The 19640-nt window shown below is 42.8% G+C and overlaps 2 protein-coding genes and 1 long non-coding RNA gene across 9 annotated transcripts in view; 1 reads left to right on the top strand and 2 right to left on the bottom strand.

Annotated features, from left to right (window-relative positions):
- The window catches only part of BTBD7 (BTB domain containing 7), an 81360-nt gene extending 67379 nt beyond the window's left edge, over positions 1-13981 (top strand). For 4 of the 7 annotated variants that reach the window (XM_014465930.2, XM_023764084.1, XM_023764085.1 and 1 more), the window contains 3 exons: positions 4050-4228; positions 6880-7341; positions 8769-9806. In XM_014465930.2, coding sequence (XP_014321416.1) covers positions 4050-4228; positions 6880-7341; positions 8769-9584 — 1457 coding nt within the window. In that variant the 3' untranslated portion in view covers positions 9585-9806. Of the gene's footprint in view, positions 1-4049; positions 4229-6879; positions 7342-8768 lie in introns of all 7 variants that reach the window. The other 3 variants (XM_014465931.2, XM_006100508.3, XM_014465932.2) reach the window with 3 other exon arrangements.
- On the bottom strand, positions 9837-15547 carry LOC111828271. The gene is made up of 2 exons (XR_002832082.1): positions 15074-15547; positions 9837-10491 (listed from the first exon to the last, which is right to left on the bottom strand). It is a non-coding gene; the product is annotated as an uncharacterized LOC111828271 (long non-coding RNA).
- A 1355-nt stretch (positions 15548-16902) lies between these two features.
- UBR7 (ubiquitin protein ligase E3 component n-recognin 7 (putative)) overlaps positions 16903-19640 on the bottom strand; it is a 15539-nt gene continuing 12801 nt past the window's right edge. Inside the window, 1 exon segment of the mRNA XM_006110104.3 lies at positions 16903-19318. Within this exon segment, the coding sequence (XP_006110166.1) occupies positions 19226-19318 (93 nt within the window). The 3' untranslated portion in view covers positions 16903-19225.

The following is a 19640-nucleotide window of genomic DNA, read 5'->3' as shown; positions in this document are numbered from 1 at the left end:
TTTGAGTCTGCTTATGTCTCCCAGAAATGTGATCACCATTGGTTTACTGAAGATCCAGTTTCCCAAGATCTGGTCTGTGAATTTTATTGTAGTGTAGGCTTATGTCATACAACTCTGAGGAAAGTGGCCATAGGTAGAGGTGTAACTGTCAATGTCCAAAAACTTCTGAACATCAGTTAATGTTTATTTTAACCAAAGGGCCCTAATGTCATTTTCTAATATAAGGAAATCAACAGTGCAGATGGGGTAAGGAATTTATAACTCTTGCCAGTTACTATTGCAAGATTTATTAAAAACCATCAAACTATAGCATTATTGGAAATGGCACCATTTGTTTTCTGTTTGCAAATGTCAGTTTCAATTAAGGATAAATAAAAGACATAATACAACTTTTTTTTTAATGGTTGTATTGATTGTTTGTTTTAGAGAAAGGGAGAGGGATAGAGACATCATTAATCAGCTGTTTCCTGCACACCCCTTACTGGGGGTCAAACCTGAAACTGGGCTTGTGTCCTGACCAGGAACCAGGAATCGAACTGTGACCTCTTGGTTACTGGGTTGACACTCACCCACTGAGCCACATCAGCCTGGCCATAATGACAACAAAATATATATATATGTGTGTGTGTGTGTGTGTGTGTGTTTTATTGATTTCAGAGAGGAAGGGAGAGAGAGAACAAAAAATGATGAAAGAGAATCATTGATCGGGTGCCTCCTGCACCCCCTATTGGAAACCATATAATAAATATAATCCCTTGACTGGAATCAAACCCAGGCCCCTTCAGTTCACAGGCTGCTCTATCCACTCAGCCAAACCAGCTAGGGCCATAGTGACAACTTGTAATTGAACCACATCTGATCTGTGGTTACCTTTTCAGTTTTGTCCACTACATGTTTATTTAAAGCAGTGGTTCTCAACCTTCTGGCCCTTTAAATACAGTTCCTCATGTTGTGACCCAAACATAAAATTATTTTCATTGCTACTTCATAACTGTAATGTTTCTACTGTTATGAATCGTAATGTAAATATCTGATATGCAGGATGGTCTTAGGCAGGGGTCCTCAAACTACGGTCCGCGGGCCACATGCAAATACAAATATTGTATTTGTTCCCATTTTGTTATTTTACTTCAAAATAAGATATGTGCAGTGTGCATAGGAATTTGTTCATAGTTTTTTTTAAACTATAGTCCAGCCCTCCAACTGTCTGAGGGACAGTGAACTGGCCCCCTGTTTAAAAAGTTTGAGGACCCCTGGTCTTAGGTGACCCCTGTGAAAGGGTCGTTCCACCGCCAAGGGGTCGCGACCCACAGGTTGAGAACCGCTGATTTAAAGTATACATTGGATTACAGTATGAAGAGAAATATTTCTGTAGCTGATTTGTGCAGATTTTGAAACTTTCGTAACTTTTATCAACTTGAGTTAATACTTGAACATAACAACATAATTTAATCTTAGAACTGAATCTCAAAAGCCCAAACGTATTCACAATTAAATATGCTCAGAAAAATAAGACTTGTCTTTTGTTTAACTATTTTCTGTTGTTTAACCCTATTCTGGTGTTATCCTGATTCTAACTTGCTCACCATACTCTAATGCAGTGGTTCTCAACCTGTGGGTCTCGACCCCTTTGGGGTTCGAACGACCCTTTCACAGGGATTTGATACAATTCAAATCCCTTATTGTGACATGCAGGGTCATGCAGGGTCATTCATTTCACAGGGGTCGCCTAAATACATCCTGCATATCAGATATTTACATTACAATTCATAACAGTAGCAAAATTACAGTTATGAAGTAGCAACGAAAATAATTTTATGGTTGGGGGTCACCACAACATGAGGAACTGTATTAAAGGGTCGCGGCATTAGGAAGTTGAGAACCACTGCTCTAATGAAAGGCTATCTAGCTTATTGGCTCTTATCCTGGCTCTGCCACTTTGTTTATATCACTTTGGATACGCTATCTGCTTCCCTACTCATTAATTTCCTTATCTGTAAAATGGGGTTATCTCCTTCTAGGATTATTGTGAACACATAAGCAAGTACCACGAGTAATATGCTTAGGGGTTTGCCTGGCACAAAGCAGGAACTTTAAATAATAGTCAGTTTGGCTCATAATGTCTATGGACCTTGTTTCCTCTGCTGCAGCCTTATTCCATGTTCCTAACCCGTGTTCCTGCCTCTAACCTCACTCACTCCCCTTCTGGACTTTACACCAGGGCTCGGCAAAGTTTTTCTCTGAAATGCCACATGGTAAATATTATAGGCTTGTGGGTTATGCAGTTTCTGTCACAGCTACTCAACTCTGTTCAACTCTGATGTTGTAGGCCAAAAGCAGCCATAATACCTAAACAGATGGGTGTGGCTGTGTGCCAGTAAAACTTCATTTACAAAAAGCCAACAAGCTTGATGTAGCCTACAGACCCTAGTTTGCCAACTCCTGGTTGACACTACTCTCAGAGTGCACTTAACCTCATTACAGATCTGATCCTGTCATTCTACACAAGATACAATTCAAATCCCTTATTGTGACATGCAGGGTCATGCAGGGTCATTCATGATCTGCCCCACCCATCTTTCTAGCCCTCCTTCTTAATACTCTTCTTGCCTGCACTTTGGAATCCTGAGTTCTAGCATGCCAACTCCTTGGGCCGCACTGTCTCTCATTTGCATGTTTTACACATGCCTGGTCCTTCTGCTCGGAAAGCCTTCACTCCATATTCTTTGCCTGCCTGGTTTTCTCTCATTCTTCATGACTACACTCAGGGGTCACCTTGTCTAGGCAGCCTTTCCTGCCTGCCTCCAGTCCAGGTTGAGGGTCCCTTCCTCCAAATCCCTTCAGTATCCTTTGCATAGTTCTCTCCATGACCATTTGTGGCCCTGTACTCTACTGGTTTACTTGGTTTACTTCACTAAAGTCAGAGTTCTTAGAGGACAGGGAACACGTCTTTGTTCTGTGCACCCTAATACTTGAGCCCAATCCCTAGTGCATAGTCAGGACTCAAGAGTTATATGAAGCCCTAACTGGTTTGACTCAGTGGATAGAGTGTCGGCCTTTGGACTAAAAGGTCCCAGGTTCGATTCTGGTCAAGGGCATGTACCTTGGTTGCGGGCACATCCCCAGTGGGAGGTGTGCAGGAGGCAGCTGATCGATGTTTCTCTACCATCGATGTTTCTAACTCTCTATTCCTCTCCCTTCCTCTCTGTAAAAAATCAATAAAATATATATTTTTTAAAAAAAGAGTTATATGAATAAAAGTAAATACATTTTTAAAACAGGAAATAGCCCTGGCCTGTGTTGCTCAGTGGTTGGAGCATTGACCACCCCTCCCTGCCGCCAAGGGTCTTGGGTTCGATTCCCGGTCAAGAGTATACACCTGGGTTGCTGGTTTGATCCCCAGCCCCCATCAGGACGCGTGCAGGAAGCAGCCAATCGATGTTTCTCTCTCTCCCTCTCTTCGTCTTTCCCTCTCCCTCTCTTCCCTCCCTCTGTCCCTTCCATTCTCTAAAACTGTTGGGGGAGATTCTCAGGTGAGGATTAACAACAAAAAAAACTTAGGAAATATCCTGATAGGAAATACCCTGATACTCAAAAGAGCATTTTAAGTAAAATTGTATTAGACTGTGAACTAATATAGTTCAGATGCTGTTTGGTACAGTGAAATTGTAAAACCATAAAAAATAATTAGAAGTAGGCCTGTCTGGGTAACTCAGTTGGCTAGAGTGTTGTCCCCATATGCCAAAGTTGTGGGTTCATTTTCCAGTCAGGGCACATACAGATATCAACCACTGAATGCATAAATAAGTGGAACAACAAATTGATGTTTCTCTCTCTCTCCTCCTTTCTCCCTCACTCCCTCTCTAAAATCAATAAATAAATTTTTAAAAATTAAAAATATATACAGTACGAAGTTGCCAGAAAATTAAAATATTATCAAAAATGTATAAGAAGATTCTGATACAAAACACATGCTGTTTTTCTTGTGCCAATGGGTGGTCTTTTGTGTAGCTCAGGTATTTGTCTACAAACGGTTTTCCTTCTTCCAGTTCCTCGTCTCCTCATTTTGAAAGACATGGTCAGACGTCTGCAGGAGCTCCGACACACCGAGCAGGTGCAGAGAGCTTATGCACTGAACTGTGGGGAAGGCGCCACGGTCAGCTATGAAATCCAGATCCGAGTACTGAGAGAGTTTGGTCTTGCCGATGCTGCTGCAGAGCTCTTGCAGGTGCGGAACTCATTACGCTGTTTCAGATAAGGAGCCTGGGTCATTCCTTACTCAGGCGGTATTGTAGATGTGGCAGGAGCTCTCACAGACGAGTCTTCTTCCTGATCCGTGCTTTTCACTCCCCCCAGTGCGTTAGCTAACCTTGAGAGGCAGTGTGGAAGCGTGCAGGGAGCACAGGCTCTGGAGTGAGAACTGGGTCATATCATGGCTCTGCTGCTTACCTACCAGTTAATTGGAGCAGTTACTTAACCACTCTGAGCATCAGTTTCCTTGTGTGTCATGTGGATTGTTGTGAAGATAAGAGGTGCATTATTATAAAGCAACTTGTCTCATATGCAGTAAACATATAAATGGTGACTGCCAAAAGTTTGTGGTGCATATGTCCAACAGAAATGAAAGACCAAGTAGCAGATTCTGGCCCTCCACTGCTCTCCCTCTCCAGTTTGGTCACTAGACTCAGGTTTTGACCACTCTCGTACTTAGAGTTCTCCCAGATGCCGGTTTTCCCTCTCCTCCCCCTTATTATAAGAAATGTTTTTATGATGGTTCAAACCTATAAGCACTGGAATCAAGAAATGAGTTGTTTAACTAGCAGGAAAAACTCTTCCCCTCTCCCCCTGCATCCTTACCCACAGGGGATACATTCCAAAAACCCCCAGTGGATGCCTAAAACCGCGGATAGAACCAAGCAAACCCTATATATACTATGTTTTTTCCTATACATATACATTGCTATGATAAAGTTAGGCACAGTAAGAGTTTAAAACAATAATAATAAAATAGAATAATTATAACAATATACAATACTGTAATATAAGTTATGTGAATTGCTTTCTCTCAAAATATCTTCTTGTACATACAGCGTGGAGACGCTGGACAAAAGGATGATTCACATCCCAGGCAGGGCCGGGAGAGCGGGGGAGATAATGCAAGATTCCATCATTCCACTCAGGATGGCTCACAACTTAAAACTTGCATGTCATTTGTTTCTGGAATTTTTTTTGTAATCTTTTTGGACCTTGGTTTACTAAGGATAACTGAAACTGGAAAGTGAAACCTGAAAAGGGGAGACTACTGTAGTCTGCTTAGGGCCACTAAGTCAGAACTTAAAATAAGACTTAATTTCATCTGATCAAGTGAATTGTTTTCTTGCCCTAGACTCCAAACCCCTTTACCCTGAGTCTTCAGAAGGGAACCCGGTATGGTGTTCTTAGGCAAGATAGCAGGCCATTTATAGATTCTTGATTTTCATTATTTGTTATGGCTTCCATCCCCCACAAAGAGAGTCTTAATTTATATTCATTTCTCTTTCTTTGCCGTTCTAAATCATACCTTAATTTTATATCTTAAATAACATAAAAGTTTTATAATTTAAGTATTCCCTGATAATGTTTATCAAAACATTATCCCTGTATAATTAGGAGTAGTATTTTGTAGTTTTTATTTCAGCCTGAGAGTGCACATGCATTGTCAGAAAGTTCTAGCAGGATCCTCACCTTGGTCATTTTATTTTTTTAGTAAAGACATATTTGAATTAGGGTTTATTTCCTCTTGTTTTTTTTTTAATTATTATTATTATCATCACACTAGAGGCCTGGTGCACGAAATTTGTGCACTGCGGGGATGAGGTCCCTCAGCCCGGCCTGTGGGAAGTGGGCCTAAGCTGGCAGTCAGACATCCCTTTCGCAGTTTGGGAGCCCTTGCTCCTTACTACCTGATGTTCGCTGCTCCTTACCGCTCAGCTCACTGCTGCTTAGCGCTGCCATGGAGGCAGGAGAGGCTTCCACCACCACCACTGTGCTCACCACAGTGCTCCCCCTGTGGGAGGGCTCTGACCACCAGGGGGCAGCTCCTGCGTTGAGCGTCTGCCCCCTGGTGGTCAGTGCGCATCATAGTGACTGGTTGTTCTGGTTGTTCCGCTGTAACGGTCGCTTAGGCTTTTATTATAGAGGCCCGATGCACGAAGATTCGTGCAAGAATAGGCCTGCCTTCCCTTGGCTGCTGGCACCAGTTTCCCTCCGGCACCCAGGACCTGGGCTGCTTTGCTCTGGCTGCTGCCGCCACCCACTAGGGGCGTGCTCCGAGCAGCTGCTCAGAGTACGCCCCCACCCCTGGTGTGTGTATGTCTGCTGGGGTGGGGGCGTGCTCCAAGCCACACCGTGCGGCTGCTCGGAGCACGCTCCAACCCCTGGGATGTGTGTCGAAGCTCAGAGCACGCCCCACCCCTGGTGTGTGTGTGTCCGCTGGGGCTGGGTGCGGCACGCAGTCCCCTCCCACCCATCTGCACACGCAGCTCCTGCTGAGCGGTCGTGATGCAGCCTCCTTGAGCCGGTTGTGATGCCCGGCTAATTTGCATATTACCTGTTTATATGTAGAGGTGATCTTTCATGAGATTACTGGCCTGCTTACTGGAATAATCAGTGAAGCAGCTCTTTTTGATGGCTGTGTGCGTGCTAGGCTACAGAGGCTGCACTCTCTCCTTTTGTACTACTCAGGTAATTTTTTCCTGGAAGCTTGTGGCCTAGAAAAATATGTTACGCCTCTTACTCTGCAGAATGTGGTTTTCTTAGGTCCTCACTTAAGTCTCTCAGCCTGTGAATTTTCATCTATGAAATCTGCTAATCTCTTTTTTTCTCTTTAATCTTTCTTAGAATCCTCACAAGTTCTTTCCTGATGAACGTTTTGGGGATGAAAGTCCGCTCTTGACACTGAGACAGTCTGGGAGATGTCGTGTTAACAGCACCCCCACTGCAGAAACCATGTTTACAGATCTAGACTCTTTTGTGGCCTTCCATCCACCCTTGCCCCCTCCACCACCTCCATACCATCCCCCAGCTACTCCCATCCATAACCAACTCAAAGCAGGCTGGAAGCAAAGACCTCCCAGTCAGCATCCTTCACGTTCATTTTCTTATCCCTGTAATCATTCACTGTTTCACTCCAGAACGGCTCCTAAAGCCGGCCCCCCTCCAGTCTATCTGCCAGGTGTTAAAGCCCCAGCACCTGATTGTACCAACACCACAGGACTGGGGAGACAGACAGTAGCTGCTGCTGCCGCCGCTGCCGCCACCACCACTACCACCTCCACAGCAATAGCATCTGAGAAACAAGTGGTAAGTGAACACCCCAGGAACTTACCTCAAAAATGAAAGTTTCTGGACTATTAGAAGCAAGTCCCTCTTAAGGGCCCTACTGGAATTCAGCAATGCCCAGAAGTGTTACTGACAAGCTGAAAACATAGACTTGAGTGGAATGAAAAAGAGAGTGTGGGGAGTGAGAAAGGACAGAGAGGAGAGGCTGGTAGGTGTAGTCGAGTGCCTGCCTTATCTTTCTTTTCCTTTGGGAAGGGGTGGGGTTGTTGGGCAACATAAATGGCTACGTTTTGCCAGTTTCATAGTGCTCTATTCAAGCACATGTCTAGAGTCTGTCCCTAACTTGTATTCTGTAGAATCAGCTATTCCACCAAATGCCTTGAGGGGGCAGGGAGCATCCCATCGGGAAAAGTGTAGCAGACTTCCCATTAAGGAAAGCAGTCCTGTGCCTGCCTTTGCCTTCCAAGCTGCCGTCAGAGCCCTCATTTGGGAACCACAGTCACCAGCATTAGCTGGTGAATCCAGCAAGAAGTCTTTGCTTAGTTTTACACACTGCATTAGAGGTTGAATTTGAAAAAAACACCCAGTAATGACTTTTTAACTCGTCCTGCTCAGTCTCACACTGTCACTAGCATTCAATAGAGAGAGAAACAAAAGACACGTGTATTAATTCAGGAAGTCTTCATTAAAATAGGGCTTTTTGGAACCTAGGGACTAGTGTACACCTTGGGTCACGTTGTGATCTTTCCTCACCTTCTACCCTTCTACCCACTCCCCCTGCTGTGCCCCTCAACCCCCACCCCTACCCTCCCCCCAAGGAGAAATAATAAAGGTTGGTCATGTTTGATACACCAAGTTCCCTTGGGGTGGGGAGGGGGATGTAGAGGAGGGTAAAGGGGGATAAATGGTGATAGAAGGGTGGTGAACACATGATACAATATACAGATGATGTATTGCAGGATTGTATACCTGAAACTTACATAATTTTATTAACCAATGTCATCCTAATTCAATTTTTAAAAAACTCCCCTTAAAGGTCATTTATTTGTATGTTCATTATAGTTTTAATTGTAATAATGAAAAATTGGAAACAACTTTAATGTCCAACAGTGGGAGAATGATTTGATAAGTCATCAGCACAATGGAATATTACACAGTAATTTAAATAGTAATCTCAAAGAAAATTTGGTGACAGAATTATATATACACTAAATTTTGTGATAACATATATATGCAAAGAAAAGTGAAATACCTCAAAATGCTAAGTGGTTATCTCAGGTAAGGTTAGGGTTATTATTACTGTTTTTTGCCTTTCGTTGTCTGTATTTTTATCATTCTTAAAAACAAGCATGTATTTTATAATGAGGAAACAAAATCAGTAGACATCATTTTCACAAAGGAGTCCTGGGCTGTACTTTCATCCTCCCCCTCTTTGTCTCTGTTCGCAGTGTACACAGCCTGTGCTAAATGACCTAATGCCAGATATTGCCATGGGTGTGTCCACATTGTCACTCAAGGACAGGAGGCTTCCAGAGCTTGCTGTAGACACAGAATCAAGCCAGTCAGTTTCTGAAGTAGGACCAGGGCCTCCCCAGCATCTGGCGTGTGTCCCACAGAGGCATATACACACGTCTCGAAAGAAACACACACTAGAGCAAAAGACAGATGCTCGAGAAAATCAGCAGGAATATCCGGATTTCTATGACTTCTCAAATACTGCTTGCAGACCTTCTACTCCTGCTCCTGGCAGACGCACCCCTTCCCCTTCGCAAGGTGGATACTTGGGTCCTGACCTGTACAGCCACAGTAAAGCACCACCAAGTGGCTTAAAGTCAGCCTACCTACCTGGCCAGACCTCTCCTAAAAAGCAGGAAGAAGCTAGGAGAGATTATCCGCTGTCCCCTGATGGGAATCTACACAAACAAAAGAATGAGCCAATACACCTCGATGTCATTGAGCAACCTCCCCAGCGGTCAGACTTTCCTCTGGCCACCCCAGAAAATGCTGGCAGCGGTCCGGCGCATGGCAGGGGGCGGACAGCAGTAGAAACTGACTTGACTTTTGGGCTGACTCCTAACAGACCTTCACATCCTGCATGTAGCTCTGAAGCTCCAGAAGAGAGATCCAGTAGAAGACTAGCTGACAGCGAGTCCCTGGGCCATGGAGCTCAGCGAAGTGTGGATTTGGAAAGGGAGGATTCAGTAAGCAGAGGAAGGAGGTCACCAAGCAAACCGGACTTCCTTTACAAAAAGTCTGCCCTCTGAGAGCAACCTCCATGTCGTCTGTGCCTGAGATGTGAAACATCCCATTTTATTATGTAACCCAGCAACTTCGAGACCCGCTTATTGATGCCAGCTGATAACTCAGTTATTTTATTCCAGTTTTTGTACATACATGTTTATTAGACATGGCATGCTAAGAGGGTTATTTTGAATGCTGCATCTGTCTGTTTTGTGTTTGAACAATTGTGTGGGGAAGCATTTTTAACAGCAAGCAAGCTGGCACTTTTTTTTCTCTTTACAGATGAATTTTTTGCACTTGTCCATTTATTTTATCTGTATTGATTTTATATCAGTATGTTAAACTTTATTGCCGCATTTAAAGGACTGTATTTTCATACTTTTTTGCATTTTGCCATTCATCTACCAATTTCCATGTGCATTGGATTGCACACTAAGATGTATTTTCTTATGAAATAGTTCTGTGTTTATTTTTTAATTATAGAAATTCCAAAGAACAGCACATCAAAATGCTCCTCTCTTTTCAATAATTGTTTTGGTTCAGAAATCTTCCTGCTCAGTCTCTTTAAATCTATTGTCATTCTTTTTTAATAAGTCTGGGGAGCTGGTCTTCGTTCCTTCAGTGGGAGTCCCGTCAGGATCCTGGAGTTTCCTAGTTCACTAGAGAACAGGAAGGAGAAAAGCCTTTGGTACCCAGGCTGCAAAGCTCTTGCTGTGTTCACAGTGCAGACGCCGTCAGAGCCGCTGCAGATTCTGGTAGCATGGACTAGAGGCACGAGATGAGACTCTAAAGAGATTGAGTTCTTAGAATCCTAACGCCGTGGAGATGGCGAAGTAACCTCCAGCCTGCACCACGGGCTTTCTGGTTCCAGCGTCCTCGACTCTCCAGCTGATGGGGAAGTGACTGCTTGCTGCCTTCAGTTGTCTTGCTCTATGTGGGAAAACAAAAAACAAGGGCTTCAGTCTTACGATGTCATTTGGTGTTTGTAAGCATATGTTTTCTTTTAAATGTTTTTTAAAGTGTGTCTGAATTTTGGTGTCCTATAAAAAAATTGTATAATGCATAACGCTTCATTACCAAAAGAGAAAAAACTTTTTTTTTTTTTTTCAGTGAAAACACTACATGTCCTACTTGAACTCCACTAGGGATGCTGGTTTGGGATTTTACTGAACCACTGAGCACATGGGATCTTTAAGATCTTCTCCCTTGGAAGGGCAATGTGTGAACTAAGGACTTTTTTTTACTCTCCAATGTAAATATATTAGTATTTGAGTTTTTAAATCACTTCAACATTATTCGAGCTTTCACTTTGTATTTTTACAGACACATACACACAGCCGTAGCACTTAGAAGAGAAGAGACTTTCTGCACAGTCCCTCAGGGGAGTGTGTGTCTGGGAGTCTCTTTTCTGTGTATGTGTATATATATATATATACATATATATAAAACTATGAATCACTGACACTCACTCTAAAACTATGCAGGGCTAGGGAGCCTTTACAAGCTCACATAAATGAATTACATGCACTTTTAAGTCAATAGGTTTCTATTGGGTGTCAACAACTCTGATTCCTCCCAAAACTGTAGATTCTCTTACATTCTTTTCCTACTTTACCCTGTGGATGTACACTCAGGAATAATCTGGCATTTTTAAAAAATCCTGACAGTAGGTCGTCTCAAAGATGGGAAACATCGGTATGTCTGTGTACACCGGTACACTGCTGCCTCTCGTTCTGCTACCCGACTCCTTAGCTGCTGCTGGTGTGTCCACCCGCGTTGTGAGGTTGCGTACTGAGCTCCAGAGTTAACACTAACCTATTTGTAAGGTCAGCTGTGCATTGCCTTTGAGGCTCCCTTTTTTAAAGACAGAAAAACAGGACTGACTGTTCCATTTTTAGGAGGTTTGACTCTAATAGATGATGGTGTCTTTTGAAGCCAATCTCAGTCTGTCTCTCAGAAGCTAAAATTAATTCCATTATATTCCTTAATGTGTGTTTATATCTTGTGTTGACATGAATTACTTTGATGTAGTTTTAAATATTCTGAATTCAGACGCTACTGTGCTGGTACTACAAATAAGAGTGAGTAGAGTTAATTTGGGTGGAAAAAACTTGATCTGTGTTTTTTAATTTAAAAAAACAATAACAACCTTAGACAAGAGCTATTGATGTCACACATTTATTCTCCTGAAAATTTATTAAATATTATTTCATATCCCCGAAGTGTAATTATAAAAATAAGTGGCCATTGTTCATAGTTTCGTTTAATTTATGAAGTTTGCTTTTAATAATTTAGTAGCTTACCTGGCTGAACTACGTGTACAAAAAGAAACTTACTTTAACCTATGGGATTGTGAGCTGATGTGACTTGCGAAGATAAACAGATGTGGTTGTGTGTGCTCGGGTAGGTGTTAGACTTTCAGTGTGTCTTGTGAAGTGTGCTTAATAGGGTAGGTAGGTTGAATAGCTCTGTGCCTCTGGCTTTTGAACCCATCTATTAAATCTTTTTTAATGCTTACTAAGCATTAGAATATTTTAATGCTGTACTGAGATAAATGTGAAGTCTGAGTAGGATTGCTCTCAGAAAAAACACACATGTACAATGTAAAATTTGGCCACAGGACCTGGCATTTTACTGTGTAGAAATTTTGTGAGAACCAAATCGCAGAGTACCAGATCTTATCTCGAGGCCCCGACAATCAGGCCGTCAGACAATCACCACTTTGGGTGCCCACTTTGTGGAGGTTACAGAACTACTATTTTGTTCCTGGATCACAAAGAATATTGGCATTTCTTCAAGATGCTGTTGGTCTTTTTTTTTAGTTTTGTGATTTCGATGAACAATTTAAGTTCAAAGTCACCTGTGACTCCTAAGGGAAAAAAGCATGAAAGGCGAAATTACTCCTGAAAAATGGTCGTTTGAATTTTCCACATACCATACCCTTTTTCACCTGCCCCCTCAGCGTTTTTGAGGCGTATGTCCCTAGACCTAAACTCTTCTGACATTTTGATAACCAGTTAGACTTTATGGATTTTTAACGAGGTCCTTTTGTTGAATCCTTTTGTATAACTCTCTGAAACTTCATCTAATTCTCAGTTTTGCTCCCTCGAACTCTGTTTTTATTATAATTGCTATCCTTTATTGGGGTTTCTTTTGATTGGTTGTTCAAGTTCTGGCAATGGGCAATACTTGTCCATTGAATTAAGGTGATGGTGTGGAGTGTGAGGGGAACAGCCTTGAGGCAGCAGGGCCTGCATGTGTCCATCTCTAGAGAAGAAGGTCTAACATTTCTCAGTAACTACTCAGCAAAATATGTATTTTCATAATGTTTAATCTGCCTTTTAGGAAATATGTTTCATGAAACACTTGTAAGGTATTTGTTTTGCATTTCTAAGGCATTCATGTTTATATCTTAGGACTGAACTCAAAGGGAAATGTTTGAATTTTAAAAAATTATTTGATTCACTTCTTTCTATTGAAAGTTACTATTAAAGCAGCAGTGATGGGTGCTATTCCCGATTCTGCAGTGGTTTACTTCGTCTACTAAGTAATTTACTTTCAAACCTCATTACAGATAACCTTACTGAAAGAGTTACCATCACACACTAAAAGGTATTTTACTGCTTTCCATCAGCACTGTTGAATGAGCAATGTTTTCTGAATGTTCAGCTGTCTTTTTGTCTGATAAATTTGCAATAGCTGTTATGTAATTCTTATATTGGCAGGTCTTTGATATTTTTTCCTCCAGAAAACTCTGACCATCTGTCAATCTTCCATATTCTAAATATTATATTGCTGTGGCTGTTTCTATAGAAAGATTACTTGCAAGTGTGTGTCTTGAAAATAACCTCTTGTGTTTGTGTGTTTATGTGAGCTCTCAGAGATGAGCTCTGGAAGCTTCGTCATGTCCCTGCACCTGACTGTTCTGTAAGCAGGTGGTCTGGATCCTGCTCTTCGATGGGGTGGCTGAAAGGTAAAGGTTCTTGAACTTCTTGCTGTTTATGTCCCGCATCTATACTTCAGAAGTACTTCTACAACACTGCATTTCTTGTGGTTGTGCTGTTACTGGTATAAAGTCAAGTGCCTTCAATGCTAAAGGCTCAGAAATTTTTCTTAAACTGATTTCATGTCCTATGCAAGTGTTTTCTACAACCTGCATAACCAGTACTTTGTAAAACTTGTTTACGCTTCAATTGTACATAGTGTTTTTTAAGGAAATATATAGTATTTTTATTTAGGTACCTCCAAACTTGAATTTGTCTGTGTGAAGCATTGTAAAACGATACATCTCTCTTTTGAGTATCATTACCGTTGTACAAAGGTTTTCACTGGTTCTATTTTTCTACTGTTACTGATAAGCATGTAACACTGACTTTATCCTACATATAGTTGGCATTTCAAATAAATGGCTTGTATAGAACCTGCTGAGTTGGATGCAGTCTGTTTTAGCAATGTGGCCTGCAGTCCTCAATTCCAGAAGCGATTGTACCCTCTAGAGTAAAATTGGGAAGTTTTCTCACAAACTTCCCCTCTGTTTCTAGGATTGCCATTATTCAGAGGCTTTTTTTTATTGTTTTCTTGGAAATATATTTTCATTTGAATCAAGGTCATTATATTTTCTACTTTTTCATTGGGGCACTTCTGAGAGATTTTATTTTACAAATTTGAGCAAAAAGTTACTTGCATGGGAGTCTCCAGAGGAAGCTCAACATTCCACCATGTGGACCCAGCACCTGGAATGTGCCAAGCGCTGGGGTCAGAGACCAGGCGGATCCCAAGATTCACGGGCCTCCAGGTGTCAGAGACCTGGCTCAGAATCTGAGCTTTTTTTTCTCTTTCACACTCAGGCTTACTAATATTTTTCAATTTGAAAGGGAAATGGAGTCATGATCTAGACCAGTGGTTCTCAACCTTCTGGCCCTTTAAATACAGTTCCTCATGTTGTGACCCAACCATAAAGTTATTTTCGTTGCTACTTCATAACTGTAATGTTGCTACTGTTATGAATCATAATGTAAATATCTGATATGCAGGATGATCTTAGGCGACCCCTGTGAAAGGGTCATTGGACCGCCAAAGGGGTCGCGACTCACAGGTTGAGAACTGCTGATCTAGAGTCTCGGTTTCTGAAAAAAAAATATGCAAAATAGAAGGTTCTCTAATTTCCATTTTTTAATTGCTATAAAGTAGTTATTATTTAAATTTAATCATTCTACTAACAAGTTCCATCTTATTTTGCCCTTCATGCTTCACTAAGGTAATCCTATAACCATCTTAGGTTTAACTGTGGAGTATCAAACAAAAATCAGGTTTTTGTGAGTGAGCATCTTAAAAACCTAAAAAAGAAAATCGAATAAGTCAACGTTCATGTCTTTACTTGTGGATTTCCCCTGGAAGAGTTTAGGCTGGCTTCCCTCACTACCTTAGGCCTTATTTCTTCTTAGTGCATGAGGGAATGTTTGAATCTACTCTTCCCAGGAATCTGGAGCCCCAGACAAAACAGATAGGATACCTAGTCTCAGAAACTTGGAAATGACTTTGTCGTGGAAACAATCAGAACAGTATATTCTGATTATCTGGTGATCATGGCTGAGGGGAAGGCTGGCTTGAGGTGGCCCAGGAATGAATGAGGAGAAATATGCTGGTTTCAGTGCTGTGCACTCTTTTCTTCTTCAATCATTTAATTAGGTACTGTTTTCTTTAATCCTTCCTGAATTACATACTATTTTTGGTGCCATTTTACAAATGAGAAAACTGAAGCAGATACCCAGTAACTTGTCCAAGGTCACGCAGCTAATAAGCCTAGAAAGTATGGTGGCCCAGGCAGGGGGAACATACTGTGCAGGGTGGAGGTAGGCATTCCTTTGGTTCAGCAAACATCAAATAAGCAACTTCTACCTGCCAGACACAGCTAGGTCCTGAGGTGACAGTAATAACCAAGCCAGCCACAGTCCCACCCATTGCAATTTTAGGATCTCAAGGAAGAAAAGACAATTACAGCGGTAAGGCCGGTTCTTGGATTGGGAAGACTTCAAAATGCAGGTAAAGGAAGTCAGGGTGACTGGACGAGTAGGGATTCTGGGGAGGTTTCCAGGAAGAGGTGGAGGCTGAGGCAGGCTGTCTGAGCACTAGGGAAAGCTTCGTGGTGTCTGGGCTCACCTTGCCAGGCCTCAGAAGATGTTGCTACTAACAGCAACAGGAAGCTGCTACGGGGTTTTGAACAGGGACGAAATATAATCGAATTGGCATGGTCTGTTGCTCGATTGAAGAGGAGCAGGAGTGGATCAGAAAATCAGGCAGGGGGCTGGCAGCTCTCCAGGGGACAGCCCGAATAGCTCAGAGAACCAAGAGGATGATTTCAAATATGAATATGATTAGGGCATAATATCTGTAGGACTTGACGATTGGGTGTGGGGAGAGCAGAAGGCATCAGATAGGGGAAAGGGCATGAGTTTAATGTAGGTCTCCGTTCCCAGCCTTGCTTTGGGAGACTGAGCAGAATTCATGTTTCTTGGAAGATTTAGAAAACCCTGGAGGAGTAAAGATGCTGGAAGACTTGGTTCAGTTCTGTCGTTTATGTTCTCCCCACTATGGACCCTGGCCCAATGCCTGCCACATGATGGGTGCTACACCGTTTGTGAAATACACAAATGGGAGTGCTCATTTGTACATCAAAGGTTTGCTGAGCACAGCCACAAGCCGGAAGCTTTTGTGCACATGATCTCATTTTGTCCACCCACAATGACCCTAAGAATATAATTGTCCATCCCCATTTTACAGATGTGAAAACTGAGGCTCCAAGAAGGTGAGGTTCCACAGCTAGTTGGTGACTCCAGGTTCAGGTACGTAAGCAGCTCTAAGGCTGCAAGGAGCCTTCACTCACCTGAGCATAATTCACGGGGTGATGCCCACTGGTCTGACTTTCCTAGGAAGCAAGAACTGGGGGAAGGCCAAAGATGGCCTCTATATTGACTTTTTGGTTTGTTTTCACATCTGTTGAAATAATGGCCACCATTAGGTGGGCCTCATGTTTTCCCTGTGGGTTCCTAGCCCTCTCTCCTGCACAGTAGCACCTGAACAAACAGATCACTCACAACCCAAGCCCATTTCTTTGTTCTGCTGTTGATTTAGATCCCAACAGGGACTATGACAGCTCTCTCCAGGTGTTGTAAAGTCAGGGACCTCAGGCCAGGCCACACCTTATGAAATAGAAATGAACCACTCCCCTACCTGAGCAGGACCCCAGGGGAGGAATAGCTCTTGGAAGTATACTCATTTCCTTATAAGAGGCACTGAGAGGTTGTGCACATTTAAATAACTAAAAACAATCTGAAAAACCACTATTTTGAATTGGTTTTATTTAATCTTACAGAAACCTGATTGGGAGTTTGGTATGTAGTTATAAGTCCAGTAACAATTCTACAAAAATGGACATACAATGCCGGAATTCCTTCAAAGCAACAATATCATAGTCCTTTGCATAAAACATGCATTAACTGCCACATGTTGGCCAAAATCCGTCTCCCTGAGAAGAGACGGTCCAATGCACTCAAGAAAACTAGCTATGAACAACAGGTACAAAAGGAGGTGTTCTGGTTAGTGTAAAAGGAGGAACAGTACCTTTCAGAGAACAAGCCCTTCGGCACTGGGGGATTTGTACTGTGTTGCAATGTAATGCGTCACCTCAGACCTGGTCCTGACCTGTCAGAAGGAGGAACATTCTGGTAGTTACACATCTGAGAAGATATAAACTTGCAGGCCACAATGGTCCACTACTTGTGCAACCTTGCAGAGGGGGCGCAGAAATCCTGACTTGGAAGAGTTCCCTAGCTGGGGTTGTAAACAAACTCAGACACTATGAGCTTTCCAACCCAGCCTTTCACCCTTTTCTCCAAGGCCAGCCCCGGGCACACAGCATCTCCGTGGCCATAAGACCTCCAGCTCCACACCCTCTTCATGAGGATCTGTAATTGGGTATGATCAGAGAAACATGGGATGGATCATTTCTTTGAGGCCTTGACTTTCCGTAGTTCTCACTCACCGCATCCAGGGATCAGTGGACACTCATCTACATGGCTGCTGAACACACAAAGGGATATTAATAAACACTTGTGGCCCCAAAGCCTCAAATGCTTGTAATCACATAACTCAGTTTGTCATCTATTGTCAGGAGAGACCTTGTTCCTCCAGAGCAGGGGTGGGGAACCTTTTTTCTGCCAAGGGCCATTTGGGTATTTATAACATTATTCACAGGCCATACAAAATTATCAACTTAAATATTAGCCTGGTATATTCGGTCAAACATTTAATTAGCTTACCCCTAATGCCTTGGCAGGGCCAGACCCAATGATTTCCATGGGCCTTATATGACCCAGGCCAGACGTTCCCCAGCCCTGCTTCAGAGGAAGCAACTCCGTTTACCAAAGGGTGTTTTCCCCATAGATTGAAGGGCTTTTAAGAGATTTCAAACCAACTGAAAGGACCTCCCTTCCAATACGGGTTTTATACAGCATTCCTTGAGGTTCTTCAAAAGATCTTAGTCATTAGGGAACCAGTTGTGGGCATTAACGCTTACGTACATAAAGCTCATCATTCGCGCAGCCTAGGGAGTCTGCCTCTCCCACAAAAGGGCTCTCGCTGCCCTGCTCACAAGTAAGCTAAGCCAGTATCTTTTCCTTCACAAGTTAAGGGGGGAAATAATTTATTAGGGTTCTAATAACATTTTCATAACAGAACAATATCAAAATAGGTTTGTTTTTAATATATGCTTACGAATATCCCTGATAATATAAAGAAATCCAGAGGACTTTGTAAACCACCGAGATGTCACAGGGTAGCGCCCGGTCTGGTTTCTAGGCAGCAGGAGAGGGACTACTGTATGGCATGTTTTCTCCAGGAAGCCCTGTGAGCACCACAGTTCTGAAATTCTAACATGCTAGTGCCAGCAGAACTGTGAATGACATTTTCACTTTAAATTTATTCGTAAAATTCCTATCAAAGGTTGGCTTCCTCAATCCTGCCATCAGCCAATCTCCCTGCCTATAACAGGCCACAAAACCATCAATCCTGGCCACTCCAGAGGCTGAGCCCAGAGGAAACAAGTTGTGAGACCCCTTGTAAGCCGTGACCCAACCTCAGAAAGCAGGGATGTGGGAGAAGGAGCAGACCAGGCTTGAGGAAGCTCTGACCCAAGGCACCACGATCACAGGGGTGAGGGGACCTAGAGAGGTTCTAGCTGCAGGAAGATGCCCCCAAAGCAGGTCCTGGAAGACAACAGCTCTGTGGCAGAGTAGACACATTCGGGAGTTAAAGACCACAAAAATTAGAAAAGAAACTAGTTTACTCTCTCAAAACCAAATCAAACTTCTTAAAACTTATAAGCAAATAACCCTGGATAGACTGGGGGTGTGGTGGGGGCTGAAGTCTGTGGAATGAGTTGCTTTTAGCTGAGTCAGAAAGAATGCTGGTTGTGAAATCAGCATAAACACTGTGGCTACTGCAGTTAAGGAGAGTGAAGGAAGCTCAAGGTCAGAGGAGGCCTCTTCAAAGAGAGGATGGAAGAGGAGCAAATGTGAAATATGCCTCTTTTATTCCTGGATCAGTAAGTGGCATTTCCACCGCCTGGCTGAGAAGGCGCCTGGCTGAAAAGGCGCCGTGCTCCAGTCTAGCTGCAATAATACTGCATCCCATCCACCCTTCTTCTCTTTTTGGACTGAAACTCTTCAAAGAACTGCTGGATGTCCTCTCTCTTTACAACCTGTTGATGAAAAGGAGATTAGGAAAGGGAACTACATTACAGAACAACAATAACTGGTCGTAATGTTCACACACAAGTCAATATTGCTGTAAGGATTATTTTAATGGGTAATTAATTACATTATCTCTAGTTTATAGAGTTCATCCAGGCCCGTGGTCGGCAAACTGTGGCTCGTGAGCCACATGCGGCTCTTTGGCCCCTTGAGTGTGGCTCTTCCACAAAATACCACGTGCGGGCGCGCACGTACAGTGCGATTGAAACTTCGTGGCCCATGCGCAGAAGTCGGTATTTTGTGGAAGAGCCACACTCAAGGGGCCAAAGA

The sequence above is a fragment of the Myotis lucifugus genome, unplaced genomic scaffold (genome assembly GCF_000147115.1).
Source record: "Myotis lucifugus unplaced genomic scaffold, Myoluc2.0 scaffold_316, whole genome shotgun sequence".
NCBI classification, from domain to species: Eukaryota; Metazoa; Chordata; class Mammalia; order Chiroptera; family Vespertilionidae; genus Myotis; species Myotis lucifugus.
This window is presented reverse-complemented; position numbering and strand designations above follow the sequence as displayed.